Raw genomic sequence first — 11,723 nt, forward strand, 5'->3', positions numbered from 1 at the left:
ATCGTGAGCTCATGGACTTGAGGAATAACAGCAGCCACAAGCCCACAACACGAGCAAAAGATGATGCGTGGATAGCAGAGGGAAGTTTTAGGTATCGATTCTGTCATTAAACTCCGTACCAATCAATACTGAGTTAGAAAATGCAAATAACGGAGAAAGTTTTGGGCTGGATTGATTGGTTCAAACTTCTATAGGGAAATTTACGCGATTTTGTACAAACGCGTGGACCAAATCGAAACCCCCCAAAACTCCGGCTCTGGTCGGTCTCACGCCGAGGAGGAGCGAGGGAGAAATCGCCCCGCACAATCGATCTCCCCCTCCGCCGCATGGATCCCGCTGCCGCCTCACCGGCGCCGGAGCCCGCCGCGGAGGAGCCGCTAAGCGCCTCCTCCGTGCTCGACAGCCTCGGCGCGGAGGTGCTGGCGGTCATGTCCCCGGTCTCCATTTGCATGGCCCTCGTCGTGCTCCTCATCTCCCTCCTCTCGCCGCCGTCCTCCGGGTCCGCTGGGGGCTCGCCTCCGCCAGTCACTGCGGCGACGCTCGTCTACCTCGAGTCCCCCAGCGACACCCCGGCCCAGAAGCTCCTCGGCGCGCTTCTTGATGCCGCGGTTTTCGTCGCCCTCGTCGCCGCCGTCACTTTCGTCCTCGTCGCGCTCTACTACTACCGCTGCACGGGCTTCCTCAAGAACTACATGCGCTTCTCCGCCTTCTTCGTCATCTTCTCCATGGGCGGCGCCATCGCCGCCGCGGTGCTCCGCCGCCTCGCGGCCCCGCTCGACGCACCGACCGCGTTCCTTCTCCTCTTCAACGGCGCCGCGGTCGGCGTCCTCTCTGTCTTCGCGTCCGCCGTCCCCATCCTCGTCCGCCAGGGGTATATGGTTGCGCTCGCCGTCATCGTCGCCGCCTGGCTCTCCAGGCTTCCCGAGTGGACCACATGGATCATGCTCGTCGCCCTCGCCCTCTACGACCTCGTCGCCGTGCTCGCGCCGCGGGGACCACTCAGGATGCTTGTGGAACTGGCCTCCTCCAGGGACGACGAGCTCCCAGCGCTCGTCTACGAGTCCCGGCCTACAGTCGGCCCCGCGACAAGCTCTTCCTCTTATGCTTCAGCCATGGGGTCGGTGGAGATGCAAACCATGACAGATTCTGGTCGGGCTGGTGGCAGCCGGTATGACAGGGTGGAGCAGGATGAATATGCCAGCCGTGCTGTTGTGGAGATGAGGGATCTTGGAAGAGGCCGATCAAGCATTGGTGAGATAAACAGATCAAGAGGTTCTGTGCTTCAAATGGATAACCTTGAAAGGGAGGTTCCAGTGACTTCAGCGGAGCTGCCATCAAATCAGGGTGGGAGTTCACAGCATGCCGTCATTCAAATTGAACAGCATGAGGAAGAAGAGACAGCGCCTCTGGTGTCGGCAGCATCTACCAACAATGCAGCTTCAGATGAGGAGCATAGACAAAGTTCATCCTCAGAGCCTCCTCTGGATTTTGAGATGTTTGAATCTACCAGGGGCATCAAGCTGGGCCTTGGTGATTTTGTTTTCTACAGTGTGCTTGTTGGGAGAGCTGCTATGTATGATCTGATGACAGTGTATGCATGCTACCTCGCCATCATTGCTGGACTTGGCTGCACCCTTATCTTGCTGTCGATATGCCGGCACGCACTGCCTGCACTCCCGATATCTATTATGCTGGGAGTGACATTCTACTTCTTGACGCGGTTGCTGATGGAGCCATTTGTGGTTGGTGCTTCAACAAACTTGGTGATGTTCTGACTTCTCACTGATATGCTGTTGTCATCTAGATCTGTCTGAACCAAAAGAAAGAGGTTGGTCAGCATTCTGTCATTCTATGTGAGAGTGACTAATATTTTGTTGGTCACTTCTCTTTAACAGTCATTTGTATTTGTTGCTAGGAATGCTTAAGACCTTAGACTCTGAGGTATTATCGGAGATAGACTAAGCCCATGTCTTGTTGTGTAGTTATATCAACCTGGCATGATATTCAGGAAGAGCTATTCTGCATTCCATGTTCTTTGGCTTATTCTATTCTTCTTGGAAGTTGGTATATTCACTATTATAGGATTAGTGGTGAAGTAATTGATCATCGATCATGTTTTTAATCAGTCTGTGTTCAATTAACTACTCATTGTCCACCTATAGATGAAAGTTTTTGAACAGGGTTTAGCCCTCTTACTTTGTGCATTTTTCTTCAGGCCTTTTCAATATTTAATAGATTCAAGTAAATATGGAGTCGGTAGCTAATGCTTCTCATTGTTCTAATTTGCAAGTAGTTTGAAAGAACTGAATGATTATGCAAGAATTGGTACCTTCTTGAAATCTTCTTTAGGTTTATTTTATTTTAGCATTGGAAATTCATAGGCGCAGATGAGGCTAAACATCTTAAATAATTGTTCCTGTCAATTTTTCGATTATCATTAGTGCAAATTCGTTTTTCTTATACCATCCAACATGTTATACTGGGAAGAAAAATTGTTTTACGCCCTTGTCAATTCCAGTTACTTTTATGTCACCTGAAATGTTGCTAAAACATTATTTTTACGCTGTCCTTGTCAAGCACTTAAGTTATTTTAAGCTTAGGTAAGTCAATTGATGGGAATTTGAAGACCATTTTTCAATTAGAAACCAGATACTATTTCTGATGAGGTAACATTGCAAAACTGAATGCATGGCTGATCTCAGAAACTAAGTCCATCTTTTGTTCAGTTCAATTTGTCCCCAACTCAAGCCTCATTTTTTTGGATTACGCTACAAAAATAGTGCTTAACTGATGGCCTAAGCTTTTAATAAAATTGAATGACGACAGCAATGGCAATGGCTTGAGCCATGTCTTGATTCACGTTCTTTAGTTACCTGGATTTGACAATAGCTTCCCTTTTTTTATCCATGGGCTGTAAATATCCTCTATATAAGCAAAGGTTTCTCTTATAGATCTGCCTATACGCACCGGTAATCCCAGTTATGTCAACTTGGCAGAAAGCTTTTTTTTTTTGATATCCATATCCATGCTCTGAGCATATCTAGAATCAGTTGTAAAATCTTTGGCAGAGATTGTGCACTGTGTCAATATTTGGCAGACATTATTGTGCCCTCCCTGCCGCTTAGCTTTTATAAGCAGCACCGAATCATCTGCAAACAAAAAAAAAAGCTTAATATTAGGTGCTTCTTGGCAGATAAAAAAATACACTACGCACAAGAGAGCGACATGTTGTTCAAGATAAATCAGTTATAGCTACAAGTCGGTCATATGTGCTAACAGGTTAGTGGCGTGGTTGAGCCTCTGTCCTCTAGCAAGTAGCTGCATATGATTCCAAGTCTTGTGCATTAAGTTGGAGATTGACTCTGAAGATGGTGTGCACTGTCCTATTAAGTGTAAGGAGTTGACCTCTAGGATGTTAGACTTAAGCTGCTGCAGTGTGGACTGTGGAGCCCCCAAATATTTTACCAAATTAATGGGAAAAGAAATACGAAGTAACACAAAGCTATACTGTTGATGTGGGTGTTGTGTTGAGACTTTTGAGAAATGAGGCTACTGAACAGAGCAGTGGAAGGTGGTGCCAACTGAGATCACAATTTCTAAAAGGTTATTAAATTGAATCGAGACCACTATTTCTGAAGATTACTGGATTGGTATGGCCGGATGGCCCAGCTCTTGGCATATGTGCTGTTAGTTAATCATCTTGCTTGTTGTACTGGCATCATTTGCTCGAGTTGCATTCTGTGTATATGGTTGGAATATATATGAGGCATTTATGTATATTTTGATATGCAAATTATGATAAGGAATTGTTGTTCTAGTGAGGTGATACTGGTATAGTGCTGATTATGATCCTAGACCAGCTGTCTTATTTGAAGTATTATAGCTAAAAGTTAAAACGACCTATACTTTGGAACGGAGAGAGTATTTCAGAACCACTTTTAAGGACTCCCATCCAGGAAAGTAAAATTGGCAATTTTTTGTTAATCATTTTGTTAGGTTCAAACTTGAAGCTTAAAAGGATACCCCTGCACTTGTAAACATGTGATTTCCTAGCGAGGTATTTGCAGTCACTGTATTGGATTCCACAGCAGAGTTTCTCTGAACATTTGAAAGGTATGAGGCTCTTTTATGTTCCTGGGCAAGCAGCAGGGCGACAAGCAGAGCAGTAGAACAACACCATAGGCTATGTCATCAAGCTCAGGCATAGCATGATATTCTAGCTGAAAATACTCTGCTCTGCTCTGGCGTACTTAGTTTTTATCCTCGGTGCTGGTCGATATGGTCTGGAGGAAGCATGTAGTCGACGAGGTCTGCATCACTCTTGACGCTAGAATAACCAACATAGTAGGAGCAGTAGGTGAGTTAGCATATGCAGACGTATGGTAATCGCGGAGTGCAGAAAAGCAGAAACCTTTTATTTCTTCACTAAACAAAAAGCGGCAGGATGCATGTCTCATGTCTCCTCCAACTTTTACTTTGCAGTTAAATTCTTGTTTGGAGTACATCCACAGGCACTTGACAGAGACAGCCTCTTCATCTTGTCCAGGCCCCAGGAGGGACCAAAGCAAAGCAAAAGCCAAGCGGTCAGGTCACAGGCATAAGGCTGAAATTCCAAATCTGGGTCTGGGTCACACATGGTCCACCATCCCAAACTCTCTGCCCTCTTCTTCTTTGGGCCTTTGCCAATTGCCATCCATGATCCATCTACTCCTAGTCTCCTACCAGCAATTTCTCTAAAGAAAGCACATCATGCTACCTACCGGTTGTACTAGCAAACCAACAAGGCGACAAGCATACAACGCCAAGCTCAGCCACGCTCCAAACGGCTCCACTTGCGTCAGGCTCCACCCCAACCCGCCAAAATTTCCAGAATTTTCAGTCAACCCGTAGGATTCTTCAGCACAACATACATGAACCAACAACACGCAGGATCCCGACAAAATTTTACCCTGCCTTAACTCCTACCTCCTTGGCCGGCCTAAACCCACCCGTGTTATTGTTAAACAAATCATGTTTCATAACAGCACCACCACCAAGGTCTGGAACGGCGCTGCATTCCAGAAAGCCTAATGCTAGTAGGTTAATGGTCAAAACTGTCGGTCCCGATGCGCCTCCAGTTCAAACCTCAGAAATGCACAATCAGAATCAACACTATACTATGCTACACTGTTTCAAGTGAATGAGTGATGTTACATACAGAAGCGACGGCCACCATTTCTTCATCTACTTATGTTCTTCCAACCGGTACATGGAAGAACTGCTCCTAAACTCCTCTTCTATTCGACAGCTCAACGGTACAAAATCTAAGACTACATGCAACCTGCCTCCATCCTTATGAACAACATGAATTTGCCCCTTCAATCAAAAAAATATGAACACCAAGACAAATCATGACAGGTAGTGATGCCTATACTCTTCCAATGGGAGAAAAAGGCGGATCAAGCACAACAGATGGAGGTGCCTTTTGTCTCCGGCTCTTCTTCTGCTGCTTCTTCTCTTCTGTGGTGACTGCCTCGATTAGGCGCCGCACATCCTCCTCAAGGAGCAACTTACGTGAGCTGGAATACAGCTTGTGCTTCCCCTTTTCAAGACTGATGGCTATTGAAGCTTCAGAACAGTGCAAGAGAGAGATGCAAACTGAGAATGCCTGCAATGCTGATAACCGCGCATGGAAATCCACCAAAAACTGTTCTTTCCCATTCGCCTTCATGGAAAGGGCAGGGAGCTCTTCTTTGCTACCCTGTTTGAACAATGGCAGCAAATCACAACTGTTACTTTTTGGAGTGAGAATGTAAGAACAATAAATGGGTGGGCCTAGTGTGCGACACTACGCTTGTTGTGCTTAGTAAGGTTGAAAAGGCTTAAATTATTGAGTTCCTAGGCTGTTATCCATTAAGTAAGCTTCAAAGTTGATCGTATAATTTACAAGTGATTTTAAAGCTAGAGAGAATGACTGTTACATTTAGGTCATTTTTGGATTCTCCTTTCGAGCACACCAGTATCCTCAGAACACTCATAACATAAATAAATACTGAAAGAAAAGTACATCAAGGTAGGGATTTTGTAGTGTACCTGAACGAAGAGCTCCATAGGATGTTTCGCGTTTGTGGTTATTGACTCAGCCCAGTTATCATCATAGGCATTGCAAAGAACATCAATGGGGCAAGCCATGTCCCATCCGCCACAGTCACAGCCCCCACCATACCTCCATCTATCTAGCAAAGGAGATGGGATGGCTCCTGATTCGCTCGGTAAACCATGCAGTCCACTAGGTGTAACCACTTTAACAGTACAAGGATATGAACCATTCTTCATTTCCTTGGACTTATCTTTACTAAATGGAACCTCTATTACAGTTGCTGCGATCTCCAAATGAGGATAGAGATCTTCTTCAGACCATGGACAAGATGTTGATATATCCGAGTTATTTCTTCCAATCTTGTGCTGGCCCATCGGATTAATCATCTGTGGAGATTCACCAGAGACTGATTTATCAACGGTACTGCACAGTGGCTGTTGAGGGCTCTCTGTACATTGAGTCTTCTCAACAATTCGCCTTGCATGAGCAATATCGTACGAAACAAACTCGGTAATGACAGAGTTATTCACCCTACCATCTTTTCCAACTTCAGAGCATAAACAAGATGAAACCTGCAGCTGCCCTACAATTGGGGGTAAATTCCAGCCTCCATCTTTGGAGATCCTTCCAGCAGCACTGGATCTTTTACCGCCACTATGGAAGGTGTAAATAGAGTTCAATTCATTTCCAGTTTTCCAATTCCGAGCGGAAATGGTTTCTTCCAGGCCCTCAACACAAAATTCTAAAACCTGTACACCATTCTTGGAATCCAATCTAAGAACTGCTTGGAGATGAGCAGGTGAAAGAGCAGATGTGATACACTGTATTTCTCCATTGGGTTGCGAATTAGATGCTTGTTCAGTTCTTGAAAAATCACCCAACAATGATTTGCGGGACATTGAATTTTTCCTGCTACCTGTCCCAGTTATAGAGTTGGGGTCTCCCTTTTCAATAAGAGAGGGGCTCCTACGAGATTTGGACTTCATGATTGGGTCCAACATCTTCTTGAAGGGGCTTGATCGAGCTTTAGCGTTGTTCTCTATGATATGATGCTGAATGCTGCCAGATGGGCGGGTACCATCAAAAGAGCTTACTTTCGCTGACATTGATTTGGAACTGCTTGCTGAATCTCTCCCCTCCTCACCACACTTATTCTCACTGGGACATCCACTGGTCTTGGGTTGGTAATTTGTTTCAGTACATTTACCTGACTGAGTGTCTAGCAAGTCAGGAGCTGCAAGTCTGCAAGGGCCACCCTCTGTGGTCTCTTTCTCAAAAGAAATCTCCAAAAAACCATCACCTCCGTCATTTTTCAACAGGGTACTGTCCAAGCGTGGTCGATCTAGCTTAAAATTATCATCAGGAAGCTCACGGAATGAAAGGTCCAGAAAGTCCTTTGATGCTCGATTAATCCTATGACTAGTTTCCACAGAAGATTTAGCCCCCGACCTCCGATTCCAATGGGAATGCAGATAAGCTCCGCTTGTGCTCGGCCGAGAGGATGCATCGACAATATCAAATAACAGAAACGCATCCCCATCAAATGCAGAGTCTATTTTCCTCCTGCCCTCCTGGATCTTTTTGATTCTGCTAATTTCACTAGAGCTCTGGTACATAGAGCCACGCTTCCCCACAGCGCTTTGTTCTACACTCGTCTTGCGGCTTCTTGTTGGCAAGCTCTTGCAGTGGAAATTTGGGATGTAATCTAGGCGTGACTCCCCTGAGTTGCTCTCTGAGCATTTCAACTGATGGTATCTTCTGTTTCGACTCTCATTTTCTTCATTGGTGCAGCGAGAGGTCTGCAATATTACAGGACCTGCTCCCGATCCAGAATGATCCTCGCGTTTCAAGACAGTATCTTGCCCCATAGATGAAACCTGCAACGTGAGCACATGATGTAAAATTAGGTTCCATGAAATGTGATGTAGAGCATTGCCAAAACAGGGGATGTGATATTATAGTGTGCCGTCTCTTTCTTTTACTTGCGAGCTACAAGATAGCAATTTTAGATAGCGCATTCCCAAAAAGCTGATACTAGACTCCAAGACATCCATCAGAGCCTCGTTCTCCATTATAAACCAGAGTTTAAGCATGACGGATAGGGCCCACTGAGCATATATTATATAAAGAAGGACGGAAATAAAAGGGAAAACTGATGAACAGCATCCACATCAGATCTCTTGCTCTGTTTGACGGCAAAGACGTACCAAATAGAACCAAATGAAAAGATTGAGAAAAATGATGCACTCCGAATTCGAAATGCCCGCCTTTAAAAAATTCCAAATACTCACAATGTGCTCCAAAACGGAGCCCGGAGAAACAAATTTTCTCCCTTTTGCAAGGAACAAATTGGCTGTGTGGTCTAAACTACACCAGATCTCACCCAAGAGGCCAAAAACTACCAAATGAAAGCTTGAAAAATACAGGCAAACGGGAAGACATTTTTTTGGTCGCTCAAATAATCCCAACACTGTAGTCAGAGCCGGACGTGACTGGGTCAGATCCGAATACAAACAGCCTACATTTCGCAGTTCAGGAAGGGAAGATGAGGTGCGGGCATACCTGGCGGGTGCTCGTCGCCGGCACAGGGCCCGGCGGAGGGCGCCGCTGCTCGCCCACGCCCAGCCGTCGCCGCCGCCAGGAAAGGAAGGGCAAGTGAGAAGAGCGAGCTGGGGGGGAACGAACGGGGAGAGATCCCCGCCTTCTCTTCCTCAGCTGGCCCTCATGGAAGCAGGCGGGGCAGAGTGGAGTGTAGGGAGATGCTGCTCGCTGCGGCTGTGTAGAGAGAGAGAGAGAGAGAGAGAGGAAAAGAAGCTGGAGGGACAGTTTGGGGAGAGCACCACTCCCTCACCGGGTCTCCAGGGATCTTCTCCTCCACCCCGGCACCTAATGATGATTAGATTAGGTTGATTAGAGCACCCAATAATGATTAATTAGTGCCTGTCTTTAACCCGGAGGGAGGCATAGGCGCGGTGGCGCACCATAACTTTGGCTGGCTGGTCCCACCCTGGTGGTCAAAGAAGCCGTCCACCCCAGCTTGCCAACAAGTGGGCCCCAGTGACAGGGGCCTTTTCCGCTGCCCCGCCGCAGCTCTCGGCAGCAACGGGGTTAGGATTAGGATCGGAGACTCCACCAGAAATTGTGGTGGCAAGGACAGAGGGACGCAGGATTAGCAGACGAGCGGATCAGGATTCAGGAGAGGTCACGAGGACGTACGCTGGCTTGGCGGAAGGCTCGTTAGCATGTCACGCCGGGAACGTGAGATAGGGATGCAAGCGGGGCGGGCTTTGCCGCAAATCCGTTGGGCAAACCCGCGCCGCCGGCCCGCGAATCGCCGCCTAGACCGCAAAAACAAAGGCAGAGCAGCCTCAGCGCATCGCCCCCATCTGCCTGACCGCTCGCCTGCGCCGCCTCGCCATCCGAGATCCACTTGCGCGCCTCCGCCGGCGTCGGCGCCGTCGAACCCGCTCCCACCCCCCACCAACCCACCGGAGCGTCCACTCCAGCGGCGGCCCACCGCCGCCGCAAGAACTCCTCGTCCGTCTTCGCCGTAGCCATGAGCAATGCTGTCACAAGGATTAGGGAGAGTGTAAAGTATGTGAAGAGCTCACAAGGACGTAAACAAAGATTTGAGAAAATGATTAAAGAAGTAGGGATATCTTGTAATAAACGACCTCCACTTGATGTTGCAACCCGGTGGAATTCCACATATCAAATGCTCAAGTGTGCTTCGGAGTATGAGAAGGCATTTGAATTCCTGACCCGTGAGGACAGTCAGTATGTGCATTAGCCTTTAGTTAAGGAATGGAAGATGGCCAAGAAGCTTTGTGACATCCTGAAGACATTTTGTGGTGCTACTAAAGTACTCTCGGGTTCCAACTATCCTACCGCAAGTTATTTGTTTGATCAGTTTTGGGAGGTCAAGTTGTTGTTGGAAAAGGAGTCCTCAAATACAGATGTTATGATTGCAGCCATGATACATACGATGAAAGAAAAATTTCAGAAACATTGGGATCTATGTTTCTTGCAAATATGTGTTCCAGTCATCTTGGACCCTAGATTTAAGTTGGGCTTTCTTGAGTTTCGTCTAAGCAAATATTTCCCTATAGTTGAGAAGACATTTCGAGATCTCTTCGATGAATATAACTCACAATCAAGTGACGATACTCATGATTATGCAAAGTCAATTAGTAGTGTTGAAACCTATGTTGGTAGAACCAACCCTTGGGCAGATTGGAGCTTACACCAAACTTGAATCAAAGAAGAAGGGTGAGTGAACTCGATAATTATTTGGAAGAAGAAACAGTCCCTACAGATGCTCCTTTTGACATTCTGCAATATTGGAAAATTTCCAATACTTGCACGTATGGCACGAGACATATTAGCCGTTCCTGCATCAACGGTGGCCTCGGAATCAGCTTTTTCAAGTGGAGAGGAAATTATCAATGACTACAGAAGCATTGATCTGTCTCCAAGATTGGATCAGGGGGAAGGGGAATGGTATGTCACCCATGATGAAATAGCTAATCCATTTCAATTATTTCAGTTATTTGCCTAATCCATTTTAATTATTTCAGGCAATATCACCCATGATGAAATAGCTGGATACTCAGTTGGAGCTGATCAGGATGACGAAACTCAACCCAGGTAAATCTTCAGCCCAAGCTTTTACTGTATGCAAAGGAACATTGCCAGCAATCTTATTGGCCATAATATGTATTTCCGGTGGTTATCTAATTAACTTGTTATATGTTTTAATAGCATGCCCAAATGAAACCATAAATGTATAATTTCCTTAGCTTTCAATTCTTGATTCCTTTGGCCTGTTATTTCTGAAGCTTATGTTTATGTATCACGCCAGGTTTGTTTTGAATAGAGATGTAGAGCTACTTTCTGAATGTTTTTGGATCTTTTTTTTTTATACTGCAGCTAGGTGCTTGATGTCACTTAGGAGAGGCTGAGGGGCTTATCTTCAATTTGGTGGCCTGTTGCTTATGAGTTGATACATGTTTTTATTGTAATCAATAAGAGGGCATTTGATGTTACATGTTTTTTTCGCTGCAGCTGCAGCTGCTTGAAATTCTTGTGACATCTATTCTTTTTATGCCAATTGTACTTGAATAGAACTCAAGTTGAATGTTCATCTAGATTTCAGCTCCTTTTTATTAATCGTTTAGGTTTTGTAGTATTGATATCGCTCCGTGATAAGCTTACCATGTTCTTGATTTTTCTCGACTTTTCTGAATTTTCTGTTCTTGATACATAGATATATCGCTATGTTAATCAATATTTGTGATACAACGGGATGTGTTAGTTTAGCTTATTTAATTTGCCGGCTGTAATATGCTTGTTTCAGCGACAGGGGATGAGCAAGACATCCTTATGCTGCGATGCATCTGAATCTATCTAGTGGGAGCACGTGGGCTGCCGCAAAACCCGCAAAAATGATGCGGCGTCGCGCGGGCTGCCGCGTGGCTCCGCAAAAGTGGTCGCGGCTTGTGCGGACGCGGGGCGGGCAGCCGCAACCCGCCCCGCTTGCATCCCTACCGTGAGATGCATCACGGCTTGGTTGAGGCGGCTGAGGCTGAACCGAGGAAAACGATTGGTTTGGTGATAATTTTGATTCCCACGCGCATGCGATTTG

At 46.1% G+C, this 11,723-nt stretch overlaps 2 protein-coding genes across 2 annotated transcripts; one reads left to right on the top strand and one right to left on the bottom strand.

Annotated features, from left to right (window-relative positions):
- The first annotated feature begins 84 nt into the window (after positions 1-84).
- Positions 85-2,179, top strand: LOC112895489 (presenilin-like protein At1g08700). Its single transcript, XM_025963441.1, has one exon. It carries the CDS (start codon positions 327-329, stop codon positions 1,773-1,775), a length of 1,449 nt encoding a protein of 482 aa, XP_025819226.1. The 5' UTR covers positions 85-326; the 3' UTR covers positions 1,776-2,179.
- A 2,955-nt stretch (positions 2,180-5,134) lies between these two features.
- LOC112891669 lies at positions 5,135-8,928 on the bottom strand. Its single transcript, XM_025958586.1, has 3 exons — positions 8,642-8,928; positions 6,073-7,956; positions 5,135-5,740 (listed from the first exon to the last, which is right to left on the bottom strand). Exons 2-3 carry the CDS (start codon positions 7,945-7,947, stop codon positions 5,408-5,410), a joined length of 2,208 nt encoding a protein of 735 aa, XP_025814371.1. The 5' UTR covers positions 7,948-7,956; positions 8,642-8,928; the 3' UTR covers positions 5,135-5,407.
- Positions 8,929-11,723: the final 2,795 nt, after the last annotated feature.

Source organism: Panicum hallii, chromosome 5, assembly GCF_002211085.1.
Source record: "Panicum hallii strain FIL2 chromosome 5, PHallii_v3.1, whole genome shotgun sequence".
NCBI classification, from domain to species: domain Eukaryota; kingdom Viridiplantae; phylum Streptophyta; class Magnoliopsida; order Poales; family Poaceae; genus Panicum; species Panicum hallii.